The sequence below is a fragment of the Panicum virgatum genome, chromosome 1N (assembly GCF_016808335.1).
Source record: "Panicum virgatum strain AP13 chromosome 1N, P.virgatum_v5, whole genome shotgun sequence".
Classification (NCBI taxonomy): Eukaryota; Viridiplantae; Streptophyta; class Magnoliopsida; order Poales; family Poaceae; genus Panicum; species Panicum virgatum.
This window is the reverse complement of record NC_053145.1, coordinates 18428129-18445208: the sequence shown is the minus strand read 5'-3', so window position 1 is coordinate 18445208 and position 17080 is coordinate 18428129. Positions and strand designations below refer to the sequence as shown.

At 42.7% G+C, this 17080-nt stretch overlaps 1 protein-coding gene and 1 long non-coding RNA gene across 3 annotated transcripts; one reads left to right on the top strand and one right to left on the bottom strand.

The window, feature by feature from the left end:
• Positions 1-4268: 4268 nt before the first annotated feature.
• LOC120655426 (ABC transporter E family member 2-like) lies at positions 4269-16617 on the top strand. The gene is made up of 18 exons (XM_039933267.1): positions 4269-4371; positions 6711-6796; positions 6865-6962; positions 7129-7246; positions 7326-7415; positions 8104-8408; positions 8500-8695; positions 8785-8859; positions 11395-11396; positions 13764-13869; positions 13961-14230; positions 14466-14711; positions 14976-15096; positions 15180-15280; positions 15810-15822; positions 15934-16021; positions 16122-16192; positions 16306-16617. Exons 1-13 carry the CDS (start codon positions 4269-4271, stop codon positions 15093-15095), a joined length of 1815 nt encoding a protein of 604 aa, XP_039789201.1. The 3' UTR covers position 15096; positions 15180-15280; positions 15810-15822; positions 15934-16021; positions 16122-16192; positions 16306-16617.
• Positions 13842-14622, bottom strand: LOC120655429. Of its 2 annotated transcripts, none has more exons than XR_005667496.1 (2): positions 14481-14622; positions 13842-14308 (listed from the first exon to the last, which is right to left on the bottom strand). It is a non-coding gene; the product is annotated as an uncharacterized LOC120655429 (long non-coding RNA). The 2 variants fall into 2 exon arrangements; XR_005667495.1 differs by having other exon boundaries at positions 13842-14314; positions 14481-14613.
• Positions 16618-17080: the final 463 nt, after the last annotated feature.

The following is a 17080-nucleotide window of genomic DNA, read 5'->3' as shown; positions in this document are numbered from 1 at the left end:
TATAAAAGGGAAGGCCCCCCACATAGGAAAGGGTTGGGCTCCCACGGGTCCGACACTGCTTGACCAGCTTGTAAGCTCACCTCTGAACTTTGAGCACCCGGGCTCGAGAGCAATAGAGCGACCCCCATACTGGACGTAGGGCATTTCAGGCCCGAACCAGTCTAAATCCTCGAGTCCTTGCATGCTAGACCATATCCGATCAAGCGCACAACAAATGAGCAATCGAGTAGTTTTGTAGTCGCCCATTTCCCACAGCGACAAGTGGTTCTCCGTCAGCAAGGACTCCGAGGGTGGAGGTTATTATGCCATTTCCTAGGATTTCTCCAGCCAAGCGGCCAAGAATTTCCACAACAGATTTGGCAAGAACCAATCGGTTGAAGCGAGCAAGGTGTACTGTCGGTTCTCCAACTCTAAGGATAATCAGTCAAATTCAATTGTCTACACCGACAACACGAAGGTCTCCCTGAAGTTCTACAGCACAAAATGCATGTGGTAAGACAACAATTTCTATCGTTGATAACAATATCATATAGTTTTGCAACTTGTTCTATGTAGGATATCGAATTGAAGTAGTATTGATTTCTGTTTTCATTTATTGTAGGCTCTATAACTAAAGGTACTTTTAGGCAGTTGAGGTTTGTTTATTGGAAGGAATTTGATCCTATCATTTAAAATGGTGAGATTGTTTTTGCCAAATGTATGCATTGTCATGAGTATCTTAGTGGCAAACAAAGCATAGGAACTAGTCACCTGAAAAAGCATTTGGAGTGCTGCAAATCAAGGTCAAGAGTCACTGTGTTTGTCGATAAATTGTGTGCTGGTGCAACTCCTTCTGATATTTAGCGTTTGGAAAATTGGATTTATGATTCGGATCTAGCACATAGAGCACTTATTCATATGATAGTATTACATGAACTTCCATTCTCTATAGTTGAGTATGATGGATTTAAAGAGTTTGTTTATAGTTTGAATCCTTTGTTGAAAATTGTATGTATCATGAACAACTATAAAGTTAGATTGCATGAGGGCTTTTGAAGATGCAAAGTTAGAATTAAGGGAGGTGTTTAAGAATTATGTTTCAAAAGTGTCATTAACGGCTGATATGTGGACATCCAATCAGACATTAGGGTATTTATGTGTCACTTGTCATTGGATCTCTAGTGAGTGGAAGATCCATAAAAGCATTATCAAATTAGTAGTATTGTGCACAACATCAGAGAGAGTGTAAAATATATCAAAAGCTCACAAGCTCGGAAAGAGAAGTTTGAAGAAGTAGCGTACAAGTTGGAGTACCTCTTGGAAAGCAGCCCACTCTTGATATCTCTACAAGATGGAATTCGACATTTCTTATGCTTCAATCTGCATATCCATATAGCAGAGTATTTGATGAATTGGGAAAGCAAGATAAAATTTACACTAATACACCAACATCGGTGGAATGGGAAAGGTCTAAACTTGTTTGCACCTTTCTAGAGAATTTTGCTGCTGCCACTGAGTTGTTATCTGGGTCCTCCTACCCCACAGTAAACCTTTATTTCCATGAACTTTGGAAGATTAAGCTAGCGATGGATGTGGAATCTTCTCATGAGGATCAAGATATTGCTGCAATGGTCAAGATGCAAGCTAAATTCATGAAGTATTTGGAAATATCATATCTATCCTTTTGTATCCCTGTTATTCTTGATCCTAGATTTAAGTATGAATTTGTGGATTTTCGCATGACACAATTTTTTGGGCCTGAAGTGCTTCCAAAATTGGAGATAGTCAAAAGCACACTTAGAAGGCTATTCCGTGAGTATTCTTCGCAAGTACCAAACACAGGATTGGCACAAGAAACAATTTCTGTTGAAGTCAATGCAAAGAAGGATGACTCATTTGATGATTGGGATAGATACCAGAGTGTTCGAAGAAGAACTCAGAGTTACAGTGAGCTAGATGTATACTTGGCAGATGACACAGTCCGTAGAATTGACAGCGTTGATATTTTAAATTGGTGGAAGGCAAATTATGCAGCTTACCCAGTCATTGCACGCATGGCACGTGATGTATTATCAGCACCGGCGTCGATAGTTGCATCTGAATCTGCATTTAGCACAGGCGAGAGCATTGTTAGTGACTTTCGGAGCAGGCTAACCACGAACACAATTGAGGCACTTATTTGCTTCCAAGACTGGCTACGAGCAGCAAGTAGGCAATATGTATAACTAGTGTATATGGTGCTTGTATACTGGTTTACTGTTTTATGTTTGTATCCAAATAATATACAAAATCTATTTGTTAATGTTGCTGCTCCTTCTCCTGAGAAGCTTCTAGTTCAAGTTGTGGCACCACCGGTGAGTAACAATTACCCATTAACCTCCTGAGAATGCTGTAGAGTGATTGAGGGGTTTCATGGGTACTGTAGCATTCAGTGAGAGATGTCATTCCAGTAGGCACCCATGAGTTTACTGATGTTTTTATCATGACTAGATATTGCTTGATTCTAGGATTGCAGCAACAGTTTCATGTTACTGAATGCCTATCACTTATGGGTGGTGTTGCTGTTACAGGATTACAAATCTTCGACCATTGCCAATCCTATGAGTGATGATACAACAGATCTCAAAGAAGATGATTTTGGAGAGGATGCTTACTTTGTTTAGTTGGTATTTGTTTGAAATTCACACTATTCATGTATATATGATACGAGCGTCAAAGGCTAGCAATGGAGCATTGGTTGACATTAGCATCACAAAGGAACAAAACTTTATTTATTAGTCATCAGAGTGTATTGGTTGCATCTACCTGTGTAGATGAAAGATCCTCTAGTTCTTGCTTTTAATGTATTTTTCATTGTCTGTACTTGTAGCCTCTTGAAATTCAGGTTTTGTGGAACTCATTGGTGTCTCTTAGTTATCTCAGTTTAAAATATTTTAATGCTCTGTGTATTGATGATGTATGTGATAATATAGTGTCACACAAGAGCTGAAAAGCAAGCGCAGCGCATGCACACAGCACACACAAGACGTGCAGGTGCTAATTCACTGGGTCAACCAGTTCCACTGGTTTCAGGATCTAAGATTTTATAGGGCCAACCCAAAACCAATTAATAAATAATTGGACAGTATGGGTCAGTGTTTGGGTCAACGAAAGCCAAACCACTTGCAACCTAAGCGGCGGCACAGGCGCAGGGCGGAGCGGGTGCATGCGCCCACGGTACATCTCGACGAGAGCAGCCCAGGTGGTGTTCACGGTCCAGGTTTGGCCTGTTCTTTTTATTTTCATCTCTTATTTGTTTATTTTGTGCTCATTGTTCTCATGCTTAAGATAGTTGATTAGCACTTGGATTCAATAATACTTTCTCTGTTTCAAATTATAGGTCATTTGACTTTTTTAATCCTAAGTTTAACCACTCATCTTATTCAAAAATTTATGCAAAATATCACTTCTTTTGTTGTGGTTTGCTTTATCAATACAAGTTCTTCAAGAATGACTTAAATTTGACTATATTTGCACAAATTTTTTGAATAAGATGAGTGGTCAAAATTGGGTTTTAAAAAAATCAAATGACCTATAATTTGGAAGGGAGAGTACTTGTTAACCTTTGCGTAATTACTTGTTATCACTAATACCTATGATTATTTGCATGCTTTGTTAAGAGAGCTTCAGTTTGGAGAGGTTCTTGCTTCAGCTTTTGATTAAGCTTTGCTTCCGCTTCATTTCAGGCTTTGCTAATAATTTCTAAGGTGAGCTTATCACTAGTTGACTCGTGTCATCTTGGTGATTATAAAGTGGTTGTGTTGTGGTGTTAATCGGAACATAGTCCTTATTCTCATCGAGAATTTTTAAAAGCTCCCATACCATTCACCCCCTCCTCCCACCCCCGGCACACACTCTGGTCGTCAGTTTCAGTCCTTTAGAGGGGATCTTCCAGTCGTGTAATTGCTCAGGAATTCTCCCTTCTTGCAGCTAAACTCTGGAATTAGCTTTGTTTGTTTCTAGACTAAGGTGGTAGAACTGCTGTCTTTTGCTTTTAAAAAAAAAAGAGATAACAATGAAATATTGAACTCTTTGACTGTTTCTACCTCTCGTCAAATTATTATTCTACTAGGGAAAGAACATATATAGTTGTGAATAATACACATATTTGACAGATATGAAAAGCTACTAAATATCCTCTTTGACCTGAAGGACAATTGGAAACAGAAAAGCAGGAGCGCAATGGGCTGCGGCGTGGCCAGAAGAGGCCCGGACTTGGGAACTTGGCCCCCAAGGCACAGCGCAGCAGGATGTCGGGGCGGCCGAGCCGGATCGCGGTGGTGGTGGAGGATCGGTGCCAGCCGAACAAGTGCGGCCAGGAGTGCCGCAGGCGCTGCCCCGTCAACGCGATCGGTACGTCAGCTTCACAGTCGGGGAATTTAATTTCCAGTTCTATTTTGAATCCATCGCCGCACGCTTTCTGCTTCCAGGGGTGGTCGGCTGGGATTAGCAATTGGTTGTTAGGCGATTACATGGCTACGGACAGGTTTTGAAGATCAGGAACACGATTTGCCTATTTTGCGAAAAAAAACCAGTATATACAAAAATCTTGAAGGCTTTATGGAGATTCTTCTTAGGCGATGAACATGCAACCCACAACTCTTTATACTAGGATGTAGGTCAACATGAGCATCTCCGAGAGCCTTTCCAAAAATCTATTCTTTAAATCATCATTTAGAAAGTCATTTGAGGAAAAATCGTTCTCTATATCCTTGTACTTTTCAACAATTTTTCTATATCTTGTATCTAGTCTAGAGAGCCATTCTCGCTCTCTATCTTTGGCTAGCGAGAAATCCGGAATAGAGGATGTTTATATTTAGATATCCAATTGAAGAAGCTGTTGGAGGATATTTTTTCACCAGAATTTCTATTCCTATAAACTAGGAAAGATATGAAGAGTCTCTTGGAGATGCTCCACTAAATTAGCTCTATATTGGATTCACGGTTAACCGATTATCCCCAAAATAAAGCACATAACCCAGATATTAGAGGCATGCTATGTCACATGGAACGTGAGATGGTGTGGGCAGGCCCATTGAATTCAAGGGGTATTCAGTTGAATACCCATTATTTTTAGAAAAAAAATCAAGTATAGATAGTGTATACGTGTATGTATATTCAAAAAAAAAGAAAACAAAGAAAATCTCATGGATCTCTCAGTATTCTTCCCCGAAATGAACCGAGCAGCCCGAAAAACAGCCCAAAGGCCCACCCCTGTCCCCCGACGCCCCCTCCTCCCACACCCTCTCTCCCTCGGCGGCGGCGCGGTGCGGCATGGAGCGGGTGCGGCAAGCCGGCGGGGGGCGGCGAACGCGCAGGCGCCAAGCGCGGCAAGCCGCGAGGCCGCGACTTGAAGGCAAGCGCAGACCGGGGCCGGCTGGGCGCAGGCGGCCGGCCATGGCGGCAAGGTTCAGGCGGCCGCCGGGGACCAGGCGTAGGGGCGGCAGCCGGCAGGGGCGCAGTGGAGCACCCGCGAAGGGGCCGCGCGGGGCGCGTGCAGCGGCTGCTTGGCGCCTCGGCTTGGCTGCAGGTGAGGGCCAGGCCTGGTGAGGGCCAAAGACTCCTCAGTCTTCACAGTACGTGGTTCTAGGAAGACCAGTTACAAGATAAGAAAATCGGTTAGTTAAACAACAGAGAAATAAGCTGCAAGGTGCGTGCCCACGAGTTCCATATATTAACTGAAACAGAAGTGTCGATGATATTCATATGCCACTGCCTAAAACTCCTAGAATTTGACTGCAATCTCTTGTGCTGAAACAGTTGTCTGTTTCAGTTAAACAACAGAGAAACAACTCAGTCTGAAAGATCACTAAAACAAGTGTCAAGCCATTCATCTGGCAATTCACTATCCTGACAACCGAGAATAGGAGTATAACTGATGAGTGAACAACTATGCTAGGAAATTTGGAGGCACTCATGGGACTGATGCACAGATCGCTATACAACTGAAATAAAGAGCGTCAGTGAACCAAAATTTGTATATACATGCGAGCTGAAGCCTAGATGTGTTGGTAAACATTGCCACGAAGACACCTGCTCGACGCTCGTGACAACGCTGCTGGTCAATGACTCCCGGCGACGCTGCTGATTAATCGATGATGTTTTTACAAAACGGTACGATGGAACAACATGTGAAGAATCGCTTGGAATGTTTGAAGTAGGAAAGAAGAACAATTTGTATTGTCAATGCTCATTATGTGCTATTAATATGTACTTTGGGCTGTCAAAAATTTTACATCATTTGAAATTTTGAATATCCACCTTCCAAATCTTGGGCCCGGGTGTCATGTTCCTCGTCCGGGGAATATTTTTCCCGAGATGGGAATGCTGGAATACTTTCGATCCTGCCTTGTAAACTGTATTGCATTCTTGTTCCCTGTTCCTCGATCCCATCCGGGACCTTGGTGACTCATGCAAGCACATAATATGATTCTATAATATCTACTCTAAGGTAAAGGGAAAAACTTTTAGAACAAATAGATTGAAATCCTGTCATTATATCTAATCCAAGTATGTATTCCTTTCACAGGTTTCAAGGTAGTTTAATTTTGACTCAGTCAATCGTTTCAGTATGCTAGAGTTTAGCTTTACTAGAAGCTCTGTTTAATTTACTACTGAGTGATCGTTGATTATTTCATATTGCTCTTGTTTATCTTATGACCTTATTTGTGATTCATTATCCACATTGGTAGGGCGCCAGTGCATACAAGTTACGCCGTCGTCAAAAGTCTCCTTAATTTCTGAGGATCTGTGCGTTGGATGTGGTATTTGTGTGAAGGTTAACTCTTTCTCCACTGCGGATTACCTTAGGCTACTCAAGCTAGTTCTTAACATAACTCCTTGCAGGTATGTCCATTTAATGCTATTCAAATTATAAACCTGCCAAGGGAACTTGACAAGGAGACAACACATCGATATGGACCAAATTCATTCAAACTTCACAGATAAAATGATTTTATAGTCAATCATATCCTTTTTTCTAAGTCTTATAAGCCTTTTCTTTTTCCAATTATTCTATTTATAAAAGATGTTTGTCCCTGAATTGATTGGATATATAATGCCACCATCCCTTTCAGACCTCGTCCCCTGACCTTTCATAATCTTCTGCAGGCTGCCTGTTCCAAGGCCTGGACAAGTTTTGGGCTTGGTGGGGACAAATGGTATCGGGAAGTCAACTGCACTTAAAATTCTGGCTGGAAAGATGAAGCCCAACTTGGGTAAATTCACGGTAAGTAAAATTGAGCACCTTTTTTGTCATCCTTGCAGAAGTCACTTTAAGCTATGAACTATATCTTCCAACCTTACAGGATCCCCCAAATTGGGATGACATTCTAAGGCACTTTCGTGGATCTGAACTTCAGAAATACTTCACTCGCCTTTTGGAAGACAAAATGAAGGTACTTCTATAGTTGTACTTGTTGGAGTATAAGTGAATTGGTTGGTGCATGCAACTCAGTATTACTATTATTTACTCACGAATTGTGATGTACCAAATAAATGCTAATAATTGTGCCATTTTGTTTTCTGGTGTGAGTTTTTCCTAATCATTTTTTACATTAAACAATGATCTTCTGAGCATCAAAATTTTAATAGTCAATTTTGTTCATATCCAATTACATTTTACAATTGAAATAGAAGTTTTTGATAAAAGTTGGATGATGCTAATGTAACAGATAGTTAGTATATTTCTTTTAATTTTTCTAACATCTACTACTCCCTCTATTTTTCTTTCTCAACGTATCCTTCAAGTTTGGTGCTCTGATGGCCATGATTAATTCCTAGTCCACTCGGGGACGAAGCTAGAGCTCAAACAACCCTGGTGCACTGCTTAGTATTTTATTCTAAGGACCGGAGAATTCTAGCACTGATAGTGAAAAAAATTGTTTGTACCCTGGTGCCAGTGCACCAGGCACCATGAACGTGGCTTCGCCCCTGACTCCACTAGGAAATGCAATATTTATTTGGCATAGCTTTTGAGGTCATGTAACATATGTTATCATGGAAACTCTTCTATTCTGTGGCTGCACATAGTTATAAGTAGTAAATATATGCGTTATGTGTTCCCTCTAATGTGTCTTAATGCAGGCAGTTATTAAATATCAATACCTCGATCATATCCCAAAGTCTGTTGAAGGGAAGGTTGGTGACCTTCTTAACAAGAAAGATGAGAGACAAGTCAAAGATACATTGTGTGACATTCTTGAACTGAAACAAGTAATGGACCGAAATGTCTCAGATTTATCTGGTGGCGAGCTCCAGAGATTTGCAATTGCTGCCCGAGCTATGGAAAATGCAGATATTTATATGTTTGATGAGCCATCCTGCTATCTGGATGTGAAACAGAGGCTGAAAGCCACACAAGTCATTCGTTTGTTACTTCATCCCAAAAAGTAATGAAAGCTTACATTAAAGAACCATATGTCTGTTGAAATATTTGAGATCACCCTGCAGATAATAAACCATTTTCCTACATTTTTGCAGCTATGTAATTGTTGTGGAGCATGATCTTAGCATTCTTGACTACTTATCAGACTACATATGCTGTCTTTATGGGACTCCAGGAGCATATGGTGTCGTCACTTTGCCCTCTTCAGTTAGAGAAGGAATCAATATTTTCCTAAATGGTTTTATCCCATTAGAAAATATGTGTTTTCGTGAGGAGAAACTTACATTTAGAGTAAGTACTATTATTTGCAATAACACTTCACAGAGCTGATTTATTTGCTGCATTTTCTGAGTCTGATGCGATTTTGTTTGGCTTATCAGGTTACTGAGTCTGCTGAGGAGATAACAGAGGGTGAGACTTACCAAAGCTACAAGTATCCTACAATGGTGAAAACTGTTAATATAAAGAGAGAGTCTCTCTTTTCTATTTCTGGCCCATGTAGGCCTCTTGGCCCATTTGGCCCATACATTGTATATGTATAACCCTAGTCAATGTAATGTAGACGGTTCAGCTCATTTTTCCCTAACATGGTAACAGAGCCACGGCTTCTCCATGCCGCCGCCACACTTCTTGCTCCACCTACCGGCGAGCGCGGCGCACTCCCCTGACGCCCCTCTCTCAAGTCCTCTGCGCGCTCCTCCCCTTCTTCTACGCCGCTGCTTGAGGCGGCGCCTCTCCCCCTGACGCGTTGCTCCACCTGCCGGCTCCCCGCCCTTTTGTTGCTGTGCGACGCCGCCTGACGCGCCGCTCCCCTCTCGGGAGTCTACTGCAGGCTGGGGTCGACCTCTTCCTGTGCCGGCGGCTCGCCGACGCGCGCGTTTCCCTCCCCTCTTGCTGCTGCCATGGGATCTTCCCCCCTCCTTCCAGCATACTTGCGCCAGTCTCTTTTGGTGCCCCTGTCATGGATGTGAAGCTCAATGGCTCCAATTACAGAGATTGGGCCTTCTCTCTCAGGATGCTGCTGCGATCTGTTGGTCTTTACCCCCATCTCACTGATAATCCACCAGTCCCTACAGCTACTAATGATAAAGAAGTCAAAGCTTGGCTCCTTGATGACGATCGTGTGATGGCAGCTATCTGCATGAATACTGATCTGAGCATTCGCTCCTGTCTTGAGGATCATAATACTGCAAAAGAGATGTGGGACTATCTGAAAGGTCGCTATCAACAAAGTAGCTCAGCTCTTCGCTATTCACTGCGCCAAAATCTTCATCATCTCCAGCAGCAGGACATGTCAGTTGAAGAATATTACATTGCCTTCACTAAGCTATCACGCCAGCTTGACTCCATGGTACCCAAGTGTTCTTCCTCATGCACGACTTGTGCTCCATCTTGGACTGCCAGAGACCAGTATGATCAGCAGAATACTATGTTTGACTTTGTCATGGGACTGCGGTCTGAGTTCGAACCTATTCGAGTTCAGCTTTTGGGGAGACCTACACTTCCTACACTGGCCGAGGCATTATCTGCTCTCATGGCTGAGGAGACGCGTCTTAAGACGATGTTTGCCATTTCACCGATGTCTCAGCTTTCAGTGCTTGCTGCTCCTTCTATGTCTGATCAAGTTGCAGCAGTGGCCACCTCTCAAAAGACTCCTTGCAGCCACTGTGGCAGGACCAATCATCCTGATGAGCGGTGCTTCAAGAAGTATTCTCACCTTCTGGTTCAAATGAGAAAGCGTGCTAGCTCCCGTCGTGGAATACCTGCATCTTCATCGAGCACACATGTAGCAGCACCATCTCAGCTCCAAGCAGCAGCACCTCAGTTACCACAGGATTATGTGCCACATGCATCAGCAACTAAGTACCAACTGTTCCCACAACACCAACAGCCATCAGCACATCAGTTCCAGCAGCAGTCCAGCAACACAATCTCTGCTCCAGTCAGTGCATGCATGTCAGCTAGCCTCTTGTCCTCTACGTCATAGCCAGGTACTTCTTTTTGGGTGTTGGATTCAGGAGCTTCGTTTCATATGACTTCCAACACCTCTCATTTAGATTCTTGTCAGCATCTTTCTCATAATCGTTGTGTTCAGACTGCTGATGGTAACTTTTGCAGTGTTACTCATCAAGTTAATCTTGTCACTTCTAATTTTGATGTTTCTGGTGTCTCTCTTGTCCCTAAACTTTCCATGAATCTGATCTCTGTTGGGCAACTTGCTGATCTGAATTGTGTCATTGGGTTTGATGACACTTCGTGTTTTATTCAGGATCGACAAACCCGGGCTCTTCTTGGTACTGGCCATCGCCATAGGAGCTCATCTGGCCTCTACATCCTTGATCATCTTCGGTTGCCGTCTATTGTGTCGCCATCATCTTCTTCTGCACCGACGTCATCAGCTTTTGTTGCGGCTACCTTTCCTCAGTGGCATCATCGTTTAGGCCATCTGTGTGGATCACGTCTATCCACCTTAGTTAAACAGGGTGTTCTTGGTCATGTTCCTATTGACCATTCTTTTGAATGTACTGGTTGTAAACTTGGAAAACAGATTCAGCTTCCATATCCTTCTAGTAGCTCAAAAACTACTCAACCTTTTGCTCTTGTACACTCTGATGTATGGGGTCCTGCTCCTTTTGTATCAAAAGGTGGCCATAAATACTATGTTATCTTTATTGATGATTACTCTCGCTATACCTGGATTTATTTCATGAAACATCATTCTCAACTACTATCCATCTATCTATCTTTTGCTCGGATGGTTCAAACTCAATTTTCTTCTTCTATTCGTATTTTTCGTTCTGACTCAGGTGGGGAGTATCTTTCCATTGCTTTTCGTCAGTTTCTTTCTTCTGAAGGAACTTTGCCTCAGCTATCTTGTCCTGGTGCTCATGCCCAAAATGGTGTAGCTGAGCGTAAGGATCGCCATGTTATTGAAACTGCACGAACTCTTCTTATTTCCTCTTTTGTGCCCTCTCATTTTTGGGCTGAAGCTGTCTCTACCGTTGTCTATCTCATTAATCTTTAGCCATCATCTCGTCTTCAGGGTAAATGTCCTGGGGAAGTTTTACATGGATCCCCACCTGGCTATGCTCACCTTCGTGTGTTTGGTTCCACATGTTATGTTCTTTTACCTTCTCATGAATGCACGAAACTAACAGCTCAATCTGTTGAGTGTGTTTTCCTTGGTTACAGTCTTGAACATAAGGGTTATCGTTGTTATGATCCCTCAGCCCGTCGTATTCGCTTTTCTCGTGATGTCACTTTTCTTGAAAACAAACCATATTTTCACTCTTCCGCTCCTACAAAATTGCCATCTGTTGAGCCTCTTTCTTTCCTCTTTTTGCCACCTATCTCTGTTTCCTCACAAAATTCCTCATCTGACATGGTTCCATCTCTTCCTTCTGATTCCACTGAGATTACACATGTTCCAACAGCACCTCCTATTCAACCACCTCCACCTGTGTTATCCAGTCCACCACCACAACCACCACCTCCATCTGTTACGCCTTTTCCTTTTCACTATTGCCGTCGTTCCCGTGTTCGTTCTCCAATCTCCAGCCCTACCATAGATGATTCACCGCCTTCTTCACCACCTCATAACCTTAGGGATCATTCTACTCTTCATGCTCCCGATAGATATGGATTTCCCAATGTTGGGGCTGTTTGTGAGCCTTCCTCTTATCAGGAAGTTGTTAACATCCCTGTTTGGCAAGATGCCATGTCGGCTGAACTCCTTGCTTTACAATGCACGGGTACCTGGGAGGTTGTTCCGTTGCCTCATGGGGTCAATCCCATCACCTGCAAGTGGGTATACAAGGTTAAGACCAAAGCTGATGGCTCTATTGAGAGGTACAAAGGTCGCCTAGTTGCTCGGGGTTTCCAACAGTCCTATGGTCGTGATTATGAGGAAACTTTTGCTCCTGTTGCTCATATGACTACGGTTCGTACTCTCATTGCTGTGGCTGCCACTCGTTCATGGACCATCTCCCAAATGGATGTCAAGAATGCCTTTCTTCATGGTGATTTGCACGAGGATGTTTACATGCATCCTCCACCGGGGGTTGAGCTTCCTTCTGGATATATTTGTCATCTTCGGCGTGCTCTTTATGGTCTCAAGCAAGCACCACGCGCTTGGTTTGAGCGGTTCAGTTTAGTTATCAGTGCTGCTGGTTTTACTCCTAGCGAACATGATCCTGCTCTATTTGTTCATACCTCTCCACGTGGCCGCACTTTAATTCTCCTTTATGTTGATGATATGTTGATCACTGGAGATGATCAGGAGTATATTACTTTTGTTAAAGAGCACCTTTGTGACCAATTCATGATGTCTGACTTGGGCTCCCTAAGCTACTTTCTGGGCATTGAGATTGATTCAACTGCTGCTGGCTATTATCTCTCTCAGTCCAAATATATTCAAGACCTACTTGCTCGTTCTGGTCTCACAGATGCTCGGAGTGCCGCCACCCCTATGGAACTTAATATTCACTTGAAGTCATCGGATGGTTCTCCTCTTGTAGATCCGACAAGGTACCGCCATCTTGTTGGTAGTCTTGTCTACCTCACTGCTACCAGACCGGATATTGCCTATGCCGTGCACATTCTGAGTCAATTTGTGAGTGCACCTACAACAGTTCACTATGCTCATTTACTTCGGGTTCTGCGGTACCTGCGGGGGACAATCTCCCGTCGACTCTTTTATGCCACCTCAAGTCAACCCATGCTTCATGCTTATTCTCATGCTACTTGGGCCAGTGATCATGCTGATCGTCGATCTGTTACTGGTTACTGTATTTTTCTTGGTGGTTCACCAATTGCATGGAAGTCCAAGCGCCAAACTGCAGTTTCTCGGTCTAGTGTTGAAGCTGAACTCAGAGCTCTTGCCACAACAACAGCAGATATTATTTGGCTTCGTTGGCTGTTGGCTGATTTTGGGGTTACTTGTGCTGATCCTACCATTCTCCGTTGTGACAACACTAGTGCTATTCAAATTGCCAACAATCCAGTCAAGCATGAGCTCACAAAGCATATTGGTGTTGATGCCTCCTTCATACGATCTCATTGCCAACAATCAACTGTTGATCTTCAATACACGCCGTCTGAACTTCAGCTTGCTGATTTCTTCACCAAGGCTCAGACTAGAGATCAACATCAGCTTCATATACTCAAACTAAGTGTGTCTGATTCACATACTTCTCAGCCACCTTAGTTTGAGGGGGGTGTTAATATATAGAGAGAGTCTCTCTTTTCTATTTCTGGCCCATGTAGGCCTCTTGGCCCATTTGGCCCATACATTGTATATGTATAACCCTAGTCAATGTAATGTAGACGGTTCAGCTCATTTTTCCCTAACAAAAACAAGATCTGGCTTCAAGCTATCAGTCATTAAAGGAAGCTTTAATGATTCCCAAATAATTGTATTGCTTGGTGAGAATGGCACTGGGAAGACAACATTCATCCGTATGCTGGTAATCTCCTTGTTCTTCAAATATGTTTTTTTACAGCGACCGAAGAAATGATTATAGAGTCTCTCATCTTTGGTTTTCATCTGAGTATCAGGCGGGACAAGTGAAGCCAGATAAAGTGGGGGATGAAGAAGTCGATATGCCTGCGTGTACAGTCTCATACAAACCTCAGGAACTGATATCCAAGATTAGCTCTACCGTGAGAGAGCTTCTACAGAAGAAAATACCTGGATCTTGCAATCAAGCACAGTTCAGATCTGATGTCATGAAACCACTGAAAATCGAAGAACTCATGGACAGGCAGGTTTCAAATCTTTCTGGCGGGGAGTTACAAAGGGTTGCACTTTGTCTTTGTCTCGGAAAGGTAAGAGTACACTAAATTACTCCCCATACATTCTTTCTCTCAGATTTACTGGTACAGAAGTTCTCTTTGGATTGCCACCTGAAACTTTTGGAAAACACTATGAAAGTTAAAATATTTTAAAGATGCTCATGTGGATACATCATATTTTATTTAATTCAATTATCTTAATATCCTAAAGGAATAGCATAAATAAGCATATATCTTATTAAGCATCCCACTTTGTTTCTATGTGCATCCTGCTGATATTTACCTCATAGATGAACCAAGTGCACATCTTGATTCAGAGCAGCGCTTTCTTGCAGCCAAGGTCATAAAAAGGTTTATCCTTCATGCAAAGAAAACAGCTTTTGTCGTTGAGCATGATTTTATCATGGCAACATACCTTGCTGACAAGGTAGTCGTCTTCGAGGGAAAACCTTCGGTTGACTGTACTGCAAATGTGCCTGAACCCTTGGCATCTGGGATGAACCGCTTTCCATCAGTTAAGTTCAGATTGCCTTTCCCCTTCCATTCAGCCATAAGTCCATAACCTCAAAAAATAGAGGACTACTTGAATTTTCTTGTAGGCATTTGCTGATGACACGCAAAAAGATTATTTGATATTTGAATAGCCCAAGAATAGTTTACTGGTAGTTTATGGTTTATAGGATGTAGTGATAGATAATGAATTTCCTGTATTATATTATTGGCATTTTGATGAAATGTTTAATGTTTTTGACACTTTCAATCTCCCTCTGTACCGCAGCATCTAGATGTCACATTCAGAACAGATCCAACAACTTACAGGCCTCGGATTAACAAGCTTGGATCTACAAAGGACACTGAGCAGAAGGCTGCAGGCTGTCACTACTACCTTGATTATTAACGTAAGAAATATCAACCTTCTGGAAATACATTTCATCATTCATAGTTTCACAATTAAGGCTTCAATACTTTCCTCTGTATGTAGAAAGCTTTCACTAAGGGCACGTCTACATTTTGCGAAAGCTCTAATGGTGGCAAGGAGCTCCAATGGTCGTGCTATCATTTTCCTAAATGCAAGCACATTAGGCGCTGTCGTGCGGCGGCGGCGGCGCTGGGAGGGGGGCTGGCCTGAGGCGCGGAAGGGGCGGGAAAGCCGTGAGCGGGGCCGGGGACGATGACGCAGAGGCGGCGGCGGCCCAATGCGGGGCCATGGCGATGCCGACGAGCGACGCGACCACGGCGGTAGAGGTCAGCCCTCCTGCTGCTTGTGGACGACAACGGCGGCGCGGATCAGAGGGATCCGCGGCGCATCCTAGGAGGGCGCTGCCCCCGGCGGAGATCAATCTCGATCTCCCCGGGGGTGAGCGGGTGCAGCGGAAGCGGCGGCGCGGCTAGGGTTAGGATCTCGTAACCTAGGCGTCTGATGCCATGTAGGAAAGGTAGGATGCGTATAATGTGGTCGATTGTATTGCAATGAGCCCCTTGGGCGGTATATATAGGAGTACAAGACTTGGAGGGCAAAGCTATCACGGGATTACATCAATCCTAAACTACCATATCTGGAGTTGCCTAATATACTCTAACACTATCTTTTTCCTAAATGCAAGCACATTAGGCCAGTGCTATCGGTATGCTTGTCTTGGTTTTTTTGTTTACAACCCACTAATTGTTGTGGGACTGGTTAAGACACTGACTAACAGTAACTGCATGTCTCACTTTGTACGGCTGCCATGGCACAGGGCATTTTTGAAGCTTGTGGACGTGAACACTATGGGCCACCAAAATATCTTGGCAAAGTATCCATTTTTGTGTCTGGCAGTGCTCTCGGTATATGTTTGTGTTCTTTTTTCAACCATGCACGTTGATTCTTCTTGCTGTTTCAAAACTATAATGCTTGTGTTATTTTGCATGGCTGCATTGGCATCAGGCACGTCTCCGCACTTGTGGACTTGAATTCTATGGCAACTCGAACCTTGGCAAAGTAGTATAGCAGCGGAGGTAAATTTCTTATGATGTTTTTAAATATTGTTAGTTTAGTTTATCATTCAACTCTTTAATGGCATTTTTATGGATTTCGATGGCTTTGATGAAATCATCTGTGTTGTTTGCAGGTCATATTGAATGATATTTGGAATAAACTAGCATGAAGCTATTAATTACTTGAATGGTTTGCATTTGAGAAAGTAATGACATGAAGGTCAACTGCATTGTTGAAGAGTCAAAATAAGATGAATATCCAGGAAAAAAAAAGAAAGATGGATCTGCTTATAGCCTGCAGTTACATGGAAGTTTGAGTGAATTTCTTGTCAGTTTCAGGCCACTCTGGACTGTTACATGGTTTATATTCGATTATCAGGAAGCTTTATGTATTCTTATCAAAACCTTGGATTGAGTTTTTATTTTCAGGATTGTTCTTGATTGAAGCTGAGTTTTTTTTTTTTTTTAGGGCTTGATTGAAGCTGAGTTGTGAACTTATCAAACAGTAGTTTTGTTACTACCAAGCACTTTATTATCTTATTGGAGATATGAATGTTTACCCAGTTATAGTGTTTACCTGCCTGTGTGTTTCAATTCCGTGTTACTTCTAGCAAATGATACTTTGTAGTTTCATGGATTAAATATAATTATCCTTAGTTATTTTGCAGTTGTTTTTTCTATTATCACAATAATGAAAAAATTCTTGTTGGGTCGTCAATTGTTGTCGTGCGTATATTTGGCTTGAAACTGTCATGAACCAGCCTGAATAATTGTAGGCCAACACCATTGCGAGTTTGATCTCTTTGCAATTTTGTAGTTAACTGGATACACCTAGGAAGTTGGTTTTTCAATTTTGGTGATTTTCTTACGCAATGTGGGAAATTTGAGGAGCCAGTTTCCAAACAATGC